This window comes from Osmia lignaria, chromosome 3 (assembly GCF_051020975.1).
Source record: "Osmia lignaria lignaria isolate PbOS001 chromosome 3, iyOsmLign1, whole genome shotgun sequence".
In the NCBI taxonomy this organism is placed as follows: Eukaryota; Metazoa; Arthropoda; class Insecta; order Hymenoptera; family Megachilidae; genus Osmia; species Osmia lignaria.
Genome location: NC_135034.1, coordinates 8,134,066 through 8,150,237, shown reverse-complemented (window position 1 = coordinate 8,150,237; position 16,172 = coordinate 8,134,066). Strand labels below are relative to the sequence as shown.

General features: G+C 38.2%; 2 protein-coding genes across 12 annotated transcripts in view; both read left to right on the top strand.

Annotated features, from left to right (window-relative positions):
- Window positions 1-14,085, top strand: part of LOC117605360 (phosphatase and actin regulator 2) — a 172,690-nt gene extending 158,605 nt beyond the window's left edge. For 8 of the 11 annotated variants that reach the window (XM_034326608.2, XM_034326613.2, XM_034326604.2 and 5 more), the window contains 7 exons: window positions 545-577; window positions 2,074-2,219; window positions 4,367-4,523; window positions 5,805-5,860; window positions 6,047-6,150; window positions 6,221-6,393; window positions 6,556-14,085. In XM_034326608.2, the coding sequence (XP_034182499.1) occupies window positions 545-577; window positions 2,074-2,219; window positions 4,367-4,523; window positions 5,805-5,860; window positions 6,047-6,150; window positions 6,221-6,393; window positions 6,556-6,571 (685 nt within the window). In that variant the 3' untranslated portion in view covers window positions 6,572-14,085. The remainder of the gene's footprint in view (window positions 1-544; window positions 578-2,073; window positions 2,220-4,366; window positions 4,524-5,804; window positions 5,861-6,046; window positions 6,151-6,220; window positions 6,394-6,555) is intronic. The other 3 variants (XM_034326603.2, XM_034326606.2, XM_034326605.2) reach the window with 3 other exon arrangements.
- A 1,382-nt stretch (window positions 14,086-15,467) lies between these two features.
- LOC117605135 (cytochrome c oxidase subunit 6A1, mitochondrial) lies at window positions 15,468-16,101 on the top strand. The gene is made up of 3 exons (XM_034326090.2): window positions 15,468-15,628; window positions 15,748-15,896; window positions 15,960-16,101. Exons 1-3 carry the CDS (start codon window positions 15,529-15,531, stop codon window positions 16,041-16,043), a joined length of 333 nt encoding a protein of 110 aa, XP_034181981.1. The 5' UTR covers window positions 15,468-15,528; the 3' UTR covers window positions 16,044-16,101.
- The last annotated feature ends 71 nt before the right edge of the window (window positions 16,102-16,172 follow it).

Genomic DNA, 16,172 nt, shown 5'->3' with positions numbered 1-16,172 from the left:
AATGATGACTCTTGCTCGAATTTAATTAGCGCGCTAGCTTTAATGGAAACATCTCGAGACCCTGAAGAGCACCGCCTCGTCTGGAACATCGTTCTTCACCTTCCGGCCTCTCGTCGTCTCTTTCACGCACACGTGCACCGTATTCTCGTATTATTTTCCTTTCTCTCTTTCTATTTATCTCTGTTTCTTCCGTCTATCGCAGCTTCCTTTCATCGGATCGTTTTACTCGCTCGAACTCGCGATCCCGTCCCTTTTCTATCCTCCCTTCGGCGACGGGTCACGTTGATCCGATCGATAAGGTGCAGGTTTAATTTCGCCGAGTGCAACAAGCGAGAGTAACCCAGCTCCCCTTAGCTTTGTACTTATTTCGTGGTGCGTCGTACGGATCCACCCTTGCGTGAAAGGGTTCAAATGGATGTAGAAGGGATCGAGAACGATGCTCCGGTGTGAGGTGAAAATCCCGTGTTAAATCTTCGCTCATTTTCATTCATCGAACATTTATCAGTCACTAGTAAAGTGTCGTATTTTTCTTATGCTTAACCAGAAGGCCACCGTTGAGGCCTAGGATGAGAATATGGTAATTGAACATTGGTCTAACTAAGCATGCGCGAATCAATATGGTATATACATATAAATATATATATTTGTATAAATATTTGTCTTACCCACGGCGGTTGATCGCAGAGAACTAACAATGTTCTAATCTTTTTCTATTTTTCTCTTTGTACATATTTACACATTTTCTCTCTTCTACATATACACTTCCCCTATAAAATTATAGAACGTCCACCAAAATCTTAAAAAAGAAAATTGATTACAATCATTGTCAAAAGGGTGAAATATTCTATGACTTTTAAGTGGAAGTGTGTATAGATATCTTTTATTTCTATTTCATTTTATTTCCTTTTTATTATCGATCTTCACACTTTTTCTCTCTCTGTCTTCCTCTTTCTCACGTTTTCTCTCTTTCTCTGTGTGTCAGCATCACGAGCGCCGTGAGCATGGTAAACGTAAACGACCTTAAGCATGAGAAAACCCTAGGGAAACCCATGAAAACCGTCGCCCACGCTTCACACGTTCCATTATCCGCGTCCAACGCGAGAACCTCGAAACATCGATCGACGAGAACGAGGATCTCAGTATGAACCATTGACGAATCGAGTTCCAGAAAGCTTGATTCGTCTCGCTTCGATGGATCTTATAGAAACGTTTCGAATTTTCTCCTCTTGTGTTTCACGGCTTCTACGCTTTTAAAGTCGTTCAAAGGGACAACTTGTAGGGTATTCCTCTTAAGGTTTGCTGTATTTCAAGCTTTCACGGGCCTGACAGCTACTGGTTGACTTTTAATTAACCATTTTTTAATAATCTTCTTACATCCTTACAAAAATATCACGAATAATTTAGAATTTTTCAACTGGTAGCTTAAAGGATCTTTTAAAATCGATTGTTTGAGCACAGTATTCTGTGGAATATCGTTTGTGAAGTTTGAAGAATTTATGCACGATTTGTATCGTAAAAGAATAATTCCAAAATTGATCCAATTGTACAGAACCCTCCATGTTCGATTCAGTAGTTCTATTGATATCCAGCCCTTCCAATATATTCCTCTCCTACAAATGGTAACAGAAACAAGTAGTGTCATGGAGAAAAGTTGTAAATTTTAAATGCATTCCAATTTGTAATCAATTTAAATTGTACACCTACGAAAGTAGAGACCGGACAAAAGAAACGTATATACTCTGTGTTTCAAACAATCGTGGACACGTTAAAAACCGAAGGGGGAACGGTTATCTTTGTCGTGGTGGTTGATAAAGCCGTTTCAGACTGTCCATTTCGCACAGTTGCCGCAAGTTGCTTCTGTTATCTTCATCAACGTGTCTCACACTCTCTGCATACACGTACACCCACACCTGTGTCGTTGCCGTTGTTTCATCCTTACTCCATATTTCGTATCTCGTGTTTGAAACGTGGTAGAGTAGAACATTGGTTCTGGACTAACGTCAACCAATATCGAAACTTTCCTCGACAGATCGTTCTAATGTTTCCCTGTTTTTTTGTGCCCTTTTCTTTCAGCAGTCGACCGGTCAGATTTGGCCTCGCCCTACCGTGCACCCTCGAGAACAAGGAAAACGCGAGGCCGTATGTGATAAGGGAAGATGCTGACGGAGATTCGGCCGATGGACAGGTACTCTACAGGGACGAGTACGACGATGAGAAAAGTGAGTAATAATTAAGTGATTATTATTAGAGGTGAAAAAAGGGATCGAACCTTTTGATAAATTTAACACATTCGTTGCCATCTTCGTTAAAATTTTGTTTAGTAATGAAAAATTATCGAACCACCAAAAATAGTAATTAATTTGAAGAGCTAATTTATTATACATACAACGGTTCCATTTAATTAAAGGTTTCAGAATGTATTCCATTTTATTGATAATTACAAACTCCATTTCGGATCGAATATCTCATTCGAATGATTTCGTGCGGGGAGAATTGTAATAACCCAAATGATACATAGCACGAAACTTACTGCACAGTGCTTCGAATTTTATAATAAATATTATATCAAGCGCGAAATGAGGCCGGAAATATATTATTCGGTTTCTGTGATGAATATTGAATTACGAACATTCAAAATGAATTTTTCCTCCGTTCGCGAACGAGAACGTGCATTAAAAATCCATATTTAATCTACGGGAAACCTGGCCAGATATCTTTTGTCTGAAAAGCGATGGTAATTGTTAATATTCTCGTTAGAAATTAATTAACGAATTATCTAGTCTAAAGTTCATCGCAATCCCCGACGTTCTATTATGAATTTTTAAACAGCCGCGAAATTCGCGATAGCTCTTTTCAACTTCGATATCATTAACTATGAAACACATGGAATATTTAATCCGGCAGAATCTTTCGAAAGGTCGTCGATGATGGACGAAAAATTGCATTTCATCTTAACGAGATTTTATAGTTAACGATCACTCGAAGGGATGTACTTTCTTTTTTAATACCTTAAACGCTTGATAGCGTTCAAAGTTACTTGGTAAGCTTAATGAGAAACAATGCTTCGCCCGTCGGACCTTTTATCGTTTTTCCTTTTTCCATTTTCTGTTTGCCTTCCATCGGCCAGCAAATTACACAAACGATACAGCTGGAACGGTCACCGTCTCTAATTGAAATTTCTCCTACGCCATTCTTTTTCAACGTAACGCGGATCACTTTGCGATTAATCTCTCGCAATTGCAGGACCCGTTAATGATTCTTGCAGTAATCAGTGACGTTTCTCGATGAATCTTTTTCCATTCAATTCGATCCATCTTTTATACATTCGAAACTTTTGTCGTGCGTTGTACAGTTTGCAATTTTAGTCAAAATAAAGTGGGTTGCAGATTGTAACATTTTAAGTAAAGTAATTTCTTCCAGGCTTGATCTTTGGATGATTTGATTTTATTACAAATTATTTTCTATGAAAAAAAATTTGATTCGTGAAAGATAGCGATAGCGCGATTGGCAAACATCTAAGAATCAGCGTTCGCGTACCGAACTAATTATACACCCGGCGCGATACGTTTATTCACATAGACATACGCGCGATCACGCGAACATCTAGAAGGTTATATTAATCCCCGAAGATAGCTGGCAAACGGTTCAGTATGTTTCTGGCCGTTGTTTTGCCTTAGTTTCCCGCCTCCATCGTTCGCGAATCGACGATATTAAAATAATCGTTCATTTCTACTTCTCGATTGATCTCTCCCAACCTTCGTTTCATTAATACAGAAAATAATTAACAGTCCTGTAATTCCCGTATGCGTGGATTACAGACAATCACCGCTCATGTTCGATAAATAGAGTTTAATTGAAATTGTGAGAAAAAATTGAATGAAATTCATGTGGTGGAGTAGTAAAGAAAGATCCAGTGAATTATTGAGAATTTCTTGAGAGTGATAACAGCGATGACAGCATGCTATCGATCTGGACTGCATCGACATTGTCGATCGCTTGTAGCTCGATCGAGCCCCTCAAACCGGAGCCATTTCTTCGTCGAAGTCTCAGCTGTTCTTCGATCGTTGGTGGTAAATCGCGATCGGGTCAGACTTTAAATAAATCGACACTATTATTGCGTGATTCGATCGTCGATATGGTTGGCGGCTTTGATACAGGTAGTGTTGATTAGGGGTGTGCCGATTTTTGTTGTTTATTCACGTGCGCGCTAAAGTGATAGATGATAATTATTCATTGAAGCAATTAAAATTTGAAGCACTCTTATCGTTGTAATAAAATTCAGTAGCCACGAGTGTGTTAACAATTCAACGGACGAAGCGTGCGACGGATGTTTAATTAACGAGACGAATTGTTTTTCTGATTGCAGGTCGGTTGGCGGCAAAGATCGCGCGCAAGGAGTCGTTGTCGTTGAAGCTCGCCCTTAGGCCAGACAGGCAGGAGCTCATCAACAGGAACATCCTTCAGCTGCAGACGGACAATGAGAGGCAGGAAACGAAGGAGGCGATTGGTGCCAAGCTCATCAGGTAAAAAAGATTCTTCGTTCTTCTTTCAACATTCTCGCTGTGAAATCAAAGAAGTTGGAAAATTATTTTTAACCCTCCGACATTGTTTGCTTCTTCAACCTATATTTCTTCTTCTTTTTACCGCTGATATTATCTTACAGAATATTTAGTACACGCTATATTGAAATGGAAAAATTCGCGGAAAAACTGTAGGGGATGCGAAACTAAAATTAACTTGTAGTGCATGAAACGAATATAATACGAGTGTGCTTCAACTAAAATTAGGTCTTCAAATTTCTTTAATGAAAGACTTTTATGTGATATATCTAAAGGAATAGGAGGTGAAAACGAGGAAGAATTAAAAATTTAATTTTAATTATCAATGTCTCAGTAAACCAACTCCCCCGAGAATTAATTAAATTCATAAGCAAATTTTTCAATTAATGAGTATAATAATTAATTTTGAAATCATTCAAAATTTCGATGGTTATTCGAAATTTCATCGATGGTGCGAAGTTTAAGTAATAGTCCTTGAAACAGAACTGTCCAGGTGAATGGAGAGGAAAAAGGAGAAGCTTTATTCAAGGATTATTAAAAGCTTCGATAAACCGTGGTGAAATAAATGAGAATAGAAAAAAAGCATGGCAGGTATTATTCGAAAGGAAGCTCATTGATCGGTTGCATTGAAACGGCCGGTGAATCCTCGCGTATCTCTCTCGTTGCCATGAATAGTGACGTCTTTTAGCATAGAAAAGCGAGCCTGAACCGTTCGTGATATCGAGTTTGCAGGCTGACGAATAGTTATACTCGCGTGAATTTAAACGCTCGCATTGACGTAGATACGGAAAACCGTAGGAGAGATCCTAAATTTAGGAATAAGACGAGGGAGGTGAATAAGAATTCCTCAAGGATTTGTTTCATCGAGGATGGAACCCCTCGGCGAAGCTGCTGTGAATTCTAAATATCTTTAAATATTCTTGAAAATTTATAAAAAAAGCTCCAAAGTAGAAATATACTTGAATTTAATAAGAAATATTATTAATTTCGAAAAAGTAAATCATAACATTGTGTAATTGGTTGACAAAGTTTCTGTTCGCCAAAGAACGTAATAGTTGGAACAACAACAGTTATGTCTGAGACGATTACAGTGGATCACAGTTGACTATGGTTGAATTACTTGTTTACTTCCTTGGATTCTACATCCCTCCTTGACCGTTTGAACCGATCAACGATGGAGAAAATCGGATTAAGAGTATTCGATAATAGACTTGTACTGATTCGCATGGCATTTGTTTGTTTCAGGCGGCTGAGCATGCGGCCGACCCAGGAGGAGCTTGAAGAGCGAAACATTCTGAAAAGTAAGATTTCTTTGCATATTTTTCTTCTCTGAATTATGCATCATATGTAATACAAGAATTCGGAGAAAATAGTAGATTATAGATTTGTAAGAAATGCTCCAGATAGTCGATTAATTAATTTTCCTTCGATGTTAATGGGTGTGTAAGTTAACTGTGGATGAGACACGTCGTGTAATTTACTTTCAGAACAAAGTCCAGCCGAGGAGAAGAAACAGAAAGAAGAAAAGAAACGATATCTGTTGCGAAAGCTAAGCTTTCGACCGACTGTCGAAGAGTTGAAAGAGAAGAAGGTACATCTTCGCTAATAAAGAATGGGTGATATTAATATTATCCGTTCAATGCTTTTATTTTCTTTGATAGATCATTAGGTTCAACGATTACATCGAAGTCACGCAGGCTCACGACTACGATAGACGAGCCGATAAGCCTTGGACGCGGTTGACCCCTAAGGATAAGGCAGCCATTAGGAAAGAATTGAACGAGTTTAAGAGTTCGGAGATGGCCGTTCATGAGGACAGCCGACACCTCACCAGGTACGTCTTCTTCTCGAATAACACCAGCTTTCTATACAAATTTAAAAGAAATTTTTCTATAAATAAATAAAGACAGAAGGTTTACCCATCTTTCCATCGAAACGAATGAAAATTCGAGGATACGAATAATTTTTCAACATACGGGTGTTTGGTCGGTTCCAGGTTCCATAGGCCATGACAATTGCAATGTGTTGAGGTGCTACAGTGTGGTGCGGGTATAGGTGAAGGTGCAGTGTGGTGGCCTCGTGTCGAGGCTGGATAAAGTATCTCGGATAATCGTGGCTTCCGAGGATATTTTCACGATTGGAGTCGTCGTCTCGACGACGTTGACGGTGGTTTCTTTTTATGACGTTGCTGCGTCGTGTTGTCATTCGTCGTCCTGATCATCATCATCATCACGTGTCCATCATCTTCGGTCACCGGCATTCCGCGTTGACGACGAACGTCCCCACGACGTCGACGAAGATTGTGATAGGGTGGCCTGCGACCTAAAAGAGATAAGGGATCGCATCGGCTCGCTCGATGATTTTCTCCGCGATTAAGGCTCGTTCACACTTGAGCTCGACCGAAAAATCATCTCCTCTCCTGTCGACGTCTTTAGAGAAAAGTATTTGAAAATGATAAACGGAGGACAGTTTGTTGATTCCAGAGAATCAAGAGAAACTGTACGATGAAGTACGGAGCCTAAGATCTAGGTCATTGTAAAATAAGATGTCTTTTTGTACGAACGTTGGCGAAGTTCGTTCTGGCACGATGCAAGATGAAGAAGCTGCGGCGTCTCTTGTTCCTCGGAGGTGACGTCTTTTATGAAAGTTTCCTAACTTCTGGACTATCCGAGACGCTGACGAAATAATAATTAGAGGAGGAGGCGATAAACGAGCATAGAATTTCGTGAATGAAATTTCTTGATTAGTATCACGTTACGCGAGCTCACGTGTGAACGGTTCTTTCTAGATATAAAAAAAAACACCGTGTTTCTCTTTGCCATCAAGCTAGCTCGTCAGTGTCACCTGGCATCACTCGCGTATACGTGAAACGAATTCCTAAAAGAATTTTCATTTATTCGTGTGATATATCCTTGTGAAATACTCAACTCGAATCACGGATACGGGAGGATACATTACATGAAATGAGTCGAGAAGAACAAAAGGGGGTAGGAAGGTAAATGCCGTCGAAACTGATTTAGCTTTGGATTTAGTTTCTTTTTTTTTTTGAAGATGCGTTAGTTGAAGATATTTTTATATGTTGTACATTAACGAGAAACGTTTCTTTCGCGAAATGTACAACCCGTTTTCTTTCACGATAACGAAGGAACAAAAAGTGATACAAATAATTCAAACTTCGCGACACATATGACGGCTACGGTGTTATTTATCGAACAATTTCATGAGTCGTGATTTTAATCGATTTTCCAATTAACCCTCGAATAAAGTCTTTGCCATTTTCGAAATTTTATACCCTTTCTTTAGGTATTATTTATACATATAGTCTCGTTTGCAAAATTAAGTGCCTAGTTTTAATTATTGTACTCTTTAATGGGTCTGAATGACTCTGCCATCATCATTCGAGGGTTAATAATCATAATCAGTCCAAGCCCCCGTGAGTGGCAATGAGTTCAAATGGATCATTTTATTTTTAGCCGACACGTTGAGACATTGAAATACTTGCGGTAAAATTAATACTTTCGTATGATTTCGTATATTTCCGACACTTCTCGTGTACGTAATTAGCCATACCATAAAATTGGCTATTCTTTAGATAATTCCATTTTGAATCTTGAGGTTTGATCAGTTTCATGTGACTTCGATTTCCGGTGAATAGACACAAGACTTTTGCCGTCCATAAAGTTGCCAAATTAGGATGATCTTTAATTTTCCCGATTCATTGGATCATTCTTTCTCCCCGATATGCTTTCAATAGTTTCAGACACTTGGTGAATTTCTTCTCAGGCATTTAGAGTTTTGCTTAAGTGAGAACGTTAAAATTTTATTAATCATTTTAATTTGTCACGATAATATTGTACAGTAGTTGTCGAATTCATCCGTTCTCACTCTTCGCCTCTGTTACTGCTACCATTTTTCTCGCACACAGTTTCCTGGTTCGCATTTTTTATAATCGTGACAGACATTCGCAATTTCATGCATGCATAAAGACAAAGGTCGTCGACCTGTAGTATTTGTGAAAAATTTGATAGTTGTCGGTCTATGGTAATCATCTGACACAACTTTACCATTGATCGTTATTCAAGATAATCGGTGCTCCTCGATTTTCAGCTGATCATCATACCTTGTACAGTTGTACACATGCTTGAAATTTAACGACCCCACAGTTGTGTGGTTTATTTATTAACAGGTTCGTTATTACGAGGGTCATAAGTGATCTATGTCACCAATTCAATTTAACTGTGTAATTAATAAATTATAATGGCTGAAACAAAATTCTTAATATCGCTTAAAATAATTATAATTTAAAATAAAAATTTGAAATTGTGATTTAACAATGGGAAAAATAGAAAGGGAAAGCTTTGATTATTAATGCTACATTAAATTTTCTTTAATTATTCGATTATATGAAATTTGTGATTCCGATCACCATTGACCCCTCCATAATAATTAACGCGTTAAACTGTTCCATAATGCATAGAGCAGAGGCATCGTTCAATTCGTACGACTATTTATGACAATCTTGTTCGAATCGACAAGAAAAAAAGAAAAGAATAAATAAATAAAAGAAGAAACTATTTTTCCTTTACTGCCAGGTATCACTATTTCTCTATTGCGGAGCTGCCTTGAGGAGCAAACGCTTAACTGACTATCATATAAAAAAAAGAAAGGAAGACGATCGAAGGGAGACGGAAGTAAGATAAATGTGTACTCTGCGACGAATGAAAAAAAAAATAAATAAAGGGAAAAAGAACGATGCATTGTGCAATTACACACACACACTTTGTACAGGAATAATATACATAGCGCGTACTTTAGTGACTATTATTATTATTATTATTATTGTTATTGTCATCGCTAGGCGACGCTGTGATCCTCGTTTCAATTTTCGATCACGCGTTTCGATCGTGGAGACAAAGAAAAAGATCGTCTACCGCTATCGTTCGTGCTAAACTGATCAAAGATTAGATCAAAGATTCGTCGTCGAATTGCACTCGATTGGATAAATCGTGGCTCTTTAATAAATAAAAAAAAAAATAAAAAAAATAACGCTGTTTTAGCGTGCTTCGATGTATCTTGCACGCTTTTGAAAACCTCTTCGAAGCTTCCTGTTTCTACAATGCATGATCGTCAGTCGCTAAAGCTCGCGTAAACTTGTGAAAGTAAATCGAGAATACTTATGCGAGAAATGTATGATTCTCTGAGAAATATGACGGTACTAGGGAAGCAGGGACTCTGAATATCCTAATTTCGACGATATTAATATTAAAAGTGATTTAGAAAGGAAATAATATAATTTTCAATTATTATCGGACGACGAGAAATTACGCGAGTTCTTTCCTTGCGAGCGTGTAAGTCGCGACGACGGGTCGATTTTCCTTCTAAATAGTAACCTAGTTTTAACGATCGTCCAATGGGGTGAGAGGATCGTATGGTCGATCTTTCTCGTAAACCCGTCGGTGAACTCAGCTGTTCGATATTACAAACAAAAAGAAACACAGAAAAATGAAAAAAAGAAATTTTCGTCAACCTCGAGATCGTCGAAGGTGTCATGAAGACGATGGTGAAAAGACGAAGACCTTCTAGTGAACCACGGAGACGCACGTGATTAACACGTTGACTGCCTCGGTGAAAATATGATTAATTATTCAATTTTCAACCGTTAATTTTATCAAAGTCTTTAGAAATATAATACAAAGCCCATACCAGGGTCAACGTTGTTTCTCTGTCATTTTATTCCGCGTTTTAATTGTTTCGATTTATTAAATAATTAATAATGGTAATCCTTGATCCTCCGCGCCAGTCAACGTGATTAAGGAACAATGTAAAGTAGGGAGATGAAGCGTCTCTCTCGTTCCATTGGTCGAGCGCTGTGGCTACCGTGTAGTCGAACAAATATATCCATTAATTTCCGGTTTGTCTGATGTATGGTACCATGAGTATCAGTGTGTGTGAGTGTGTTTGATTAAATCGTGAGAGATCGAAGGGGGGCGAGAAGCTCAGCGATCGAAAGGACGAGGGTGAAAATGAGAAAAAGTTGAAAAGAATCTGAATTCTTGTCACCTTTTTCCCATTCTTCTTTTTTTTTTTTTTTATTCTCCTTTTTTCACTCTCAAGGACGGATACGTAGAGGTAAAAAAAATAAACGACTGTACACGATGATTGTAAATATAGAGGGTAGGGGTTGGATAAAAGAGAAAAACAGACAATTTGTTAGGCGTAATTGTAAAACACCGCAATAGTGATCCACGCTAAACACGCTAAAACGATTATTAACGCATGGCAGAACGAAAGGAAAAAAAAAACAATTATAAATGATTTTAGGTAAAAAAAGCGACACACCGTATACATATATAAATAATATACATAGAGGCGTACAAACATTATGTGCGTTTTTCCAGCACATATAGTTGGTATTTTGTGTACAAACGAAAAAAAAAAATGATCGGTGAAGAAAAGGAGATTGCGTGAACGCGAGACAAGATTGAAAGAAAATTGTAGGTTTTCACCGCGCCCTATCCAGAATTATTCTTATTATTACTATGAATTATTATTGTTACTATTATTTTGATTTTTATTAGAGGCGCGATGAAATGAATTTGTCCATGAACGAGGATGTTCCTCGATCACGTTCGAGCAAATCGAAGATGCAAATTCTTCTCGTAAAAAAATCAATATTCTCTTTCTATCATCGAATTCCAAATTATATTCGTACGTCTTGCAATTTCGATTTGCTCTCTGTCCACGTGGTATTGTCGCGTGGACTACGATTGAACCTCGTTCCGCGAAATCGCGTATGAATCGTTGCACGAAACTGCGGCGAAAATGTTAATTGCCATTGTTAATTAACGCTTCGAAACCTCGTCAGACGTATTCCATTTAGCGCGAATGACTTGTGTGGGGTTTCAAGCATTCGGAAGAAAAAAATTTTATCTCTGCCAAATTTTTCAAGTAGAACATTCATATTTCGAGGATTTTTAGATCGAAATTAATCGTAGATTATGGGATAAGGTTCGGATTGAAATAGGGTCCGATTTTTCTGTAAAATTGTCGTAATTATAATTACGACGCGATTAACCCTATGGTGATTTCAATGCGTGGTAAAACACACCATCGGTAGATTTGTGAAAACACAGACTCGCAGATTTGTTTAAATTTGAACAATTTTAAGGCTAAAGTGAACAATTCTATAGATAAACATTGAAGTGCGTAAAATTTTAATTAATTATTCATTAATTCTATCCTAATACCTCGTCTACGAGTCTGTCCGTGTTTTGCAAAAATTATACACGAAATTTTAAGAAAGAAAATATATATCCATGCGTGATTCACAGAACGGGGAAAATCGAGCGCACATATTGTATCCACGTTAAAATCGGTGAAAGAGAACGCAATGAAAAACCATAATAATAATAAAGAAAGGGAGAGGAAAAGAAAACCACACAGTCAGGCTGTAAAAATATGAGAAAATATTGTCGCGATCGACCCACGGTCGATTCTACTTGTATCATAATCTCTTACGATAGCGCTACTATTAAAACAATAACGAAACAGTAACAACAAAATAAGGTAACTCGTAATTTAAGGGAGAGTGAAGAGAGAAGCGTGAGAGGGATGAGTGTGAATTAAATCGTATGCAAAGAGTATGTGCGATAATAGTGATTTCGATGTGTCACTGAAAGAGAATAGAGGCAAACTCGTTGCTAACGGAAACGGGCTTCGTTGTATCCGCTCGTTGGTCTCGCGATTCTCTGAAATCTCTGCTCAAACTTCTTCTATCTTTCTTGTCGATCGAACGTTTGCTTCTAATCACGAAATAGTCGAGAAGACGCGCGAGGCCAATCTCCGGCGACCAGCCCGAAGGATTTTTACCAAAACGACTCCGCGAGTCGCGGAGTGGAAGCAGTTAATAAACATTAGACGTAATTATTGGATTTCGTTCTGTTTTGTAAACGAAATCGACGACAGTGTATAGCCGTACGATGGAGGGAAACAAAACCCACGCGTTTGAGGCCGAATTTTCTATGTCCGTCGATCGAATGCGTCTTCGTTCAGCGGACGATCATGTTCGATTTTTTCCACTGACTTGCAGTTATATTCTTTTAAAACGCATGTATTCGGTAGAAAAAATTGGACAAGATCGTCCGTCGGACGCAGACGCATGCGATCGATGCACATAGGAATTTCGTCCTTTATTAGTCGATTCGCGAGGAAAGCTGAAACGACGAGCTTTGTAAACGCGAACGCGTTTCGCGAACGATCACTGTCTCGTATCGAAGCCACCTGCAAAACACGTGGACCCTGTTTTATTTCTTGTTGACGATAATTGTATATTTATAATCGTTTATAGAGCGAGTTACGCGGAAAAGGAGAATTTTTAATGGAATCTTATATCGCGATGATATTTTGTATTTTAATCGAGGATACCTTTGGAGAATCGTGTAGTACTCTCCGATGATACCTTCAGAATGTTTTGTTTCTTTTTTAAATAAATTTTGGATTTCTTCATTTTAATGTTAATTATTAAAATTATTTGATATTTGACAAACATCCTAAGGTATTATTGGAAATGTCTATGTAGAGTGTTCCATGTGTTGTTATAAAATTTCAAAACTTTTCGTGAACCATGTTTAAGTCTATAAATTTTGTATATCAGGATCTTTTCTTCTTCAGAAATATGGATGTTGTTCTTTGTTCTTTAAATGAACCTTAAGTATCACCCAGACTTTAGAAGAGATTTAAGCATAGTTGAAAATTTATCAGAACTTTTTGTAAAGATAACGAAGAGTGTTAAAGTTTGATGGCGACATTATGGATGAACGATGTGATCCTTCGAAATTCGAAGAAAGTTTATTTATAGTTGTATAATTTTTAAGAAGTATTCATTATAAAAATGTCTCTTTTATATCGGTGAAAAGTGGTCACCTTTTTAACGCTGTATTTTAATTGTTTTTCTTAAGATTTAAACAAAATCGAGCAGTGATCGTTTGCGAACGCGTTGTTCGGGACGTAAAATTTAAAGGAATGCGTTGTATTATATTATCGAGAAACCCTCTAGGTGTAAGAATAATAATGTATATATAATTATTATTACCATAAACTTCGATCGATTGCACCGCGGGGAACGAAATCTGTCTTCCCCCTATGAAACGAAAATGAAAAGGTGAGAAAATTGTAATGCACGAACACGTGAGAACGAAGACAAAGCAACAAATTCTCAAGGTATATATAAATATATATATTATATATTCGTGGATAAAAACGAACAAAGTAAAAAAAAAGGGAGGATGAGAAGCCAAAAAGAGGAAAATGGAAAAACAGTTCTCGCAATTGATTTCGAAAATGTAACAGGAAAACATTTTAAAAAAAAAGACGCTGCGTTATTCGATCCAGATTCGTTCTGTTCTTTTGTTGTTAGTTTGTACGCACTACGATTTATCGCAATTTATTGTATTATCGATGAAATACTGTAACAAAAATACTGTTAACTATTCTTAAAAAAATTAAAACTTTTGTAAACTGAGACCAACCACCGTTCTCCTGTGATTATTTCAAAAATATTTCTTTTTTAAGCCCAGTTTTCGAATCGAATCAATTTTCTTATTTTACAAAAAGAAAACACAGATTTCATGATTATATAGAAAAATCTTTATTCGTAACAGTATACATTGCAATTAAAAATAATAATATCTATTTTATTTCATCCTTCTTTCAATTTAAAATTCGACTCCAGCGCCATCTATACAAAAACGGCTCAAACTCTTCAACAACTTACCGATAAACTTACAGGGGTCCCTAACACCCCAGGATCATATGTCGGTATACAGAGAGCGTCAGCGGCACTTCGGGGTCTCTGAAACCCCGGATGCCATAATACCGGTATGCAAAGAGTGTCTCCGGGGTCCTTGACACCCCAAGATGGATTTTAGGTAGGTATATGGAGCGTGCGAATGGCGCTACGGGGTCCCTGAAACCCCCGCTGTCATAATACCGGTACACAAAAAGCGTCTCCGGGGTCCTTGACACCCCAAGATGGATTTTAGGTAGGTATATAGAGCGTGCGAATGGCGCTACGGGGTCCCTGAAACCCCGGCTGTCTAATACCGGTAGATAAAGTGTCCCGGGGGTCCTTGACACCCCAAGATGATTTCAGGTCGGTATATAGAGAGTACCAATGACGCTCCGGGGTCTCTGGAACCCCGGATGCCATAATGCCGGTAGATAAAGTGTCTCCGGGGTCCTTGACACCCCAAGATGATTTCAGGTCGGTATATAGAGAGTGCCAATGGCGCTTCGGGGTCTCTGAAACCCCAGATGCCATAATGCCGGTATACAAAGAGTGTATTCGGGGTCTCTGACACCCCAGATGATATCATGTCGGTATACAGAGAGCGCCACCGGCGCTTCGGGGTCCCTGAAACCCCCGATGCCATAATGGTGGTACGCAAAGACTGTCTTCGGGGTCTCTGACACCCCAAGATGATATCAGGTCGGTATACCCCCTGTGGCTCGGGGGAGTAGAATACGGCCACGGTATCCCCTGCCTGTCGTAAGAGGCGACTAAAAGGGGAACGTAAAGGAGATTCCAAGAAAACTATATTGCAAATAAGAGGGAGACACAAAAGTATAGGAAGGCAAAATAGACTAAAGTTAAAATTAAAATTTGGATGAAAGCGTTCGTTGGGCAAAGAGAAACGGGTAGAAAGTCCCTAAAGTACGCTACCCTCACGGGAAATCAAATTATGTCATGTCATGTCATGTCAGTATACAGAGAGCGCCATCGGTGCTTCGGGGTCCCTGAAACCCCAGGTGCCAAATAGCGGCATGCACAGTGTCTCCGGGGTCCCTGGCGTCCCGAATGCCATAATGTCGGTATCCAAAGAGTATCACACGTTGTTCATCTATGATTATCGTGTTAAAGCCGCAGCAATTACGTAGTTGCGGTGTTATACAGAAGTCGTCCTGAACGATAATGTCGCACCTACGAAAGTTAGGACAATTTGGTCATACAATCAAGCGATCATGTCATGTCGTGAAGTCAATACAAGAACTCAACCACCCTCCTGGTCCAGGTACATTTTGTATATATATAATGTAAAATATAATATACTCAATGAAGTCATAAGTAAAAATCATACGTAGGTTAAACGTATATTATATAAGATCGTTTTCAAGTTGTCTACAATTTTAGGTCCTCAGAAACTATGGAAGAACGTCTTCCTTTTCGTTGCTATGCCTTTAGTAATATTTTGTTCAGTTAACTGCTACTTAAAGAAAGACGAAGAAGAAAGCCATCGACCTGAGCCAATTGATTATCCACATTTGAAAATTATGAACAAAGTAAGGAACAAAAATAAGTTGAAAGTTAAAGCAGTGATTTAATCAATTCTGTTCTTAATACAGGCTTTTCCTTGGAGAGACGGTAAACGTTCATTATTTCATAATCCGCATCGTAATTATCTTCCTGGAGTTGGTTATGAAGAATAATTGCTTATACTAGGATTTTCAGTATAGAATTTATTAGTCTCTGGTATTCTATACATGCTTTGAACTTGTATTGCCCGTCTAGTGAGAAACTAAATAAATAAATAAATAAATAAAAGATAAAGAAAAGAT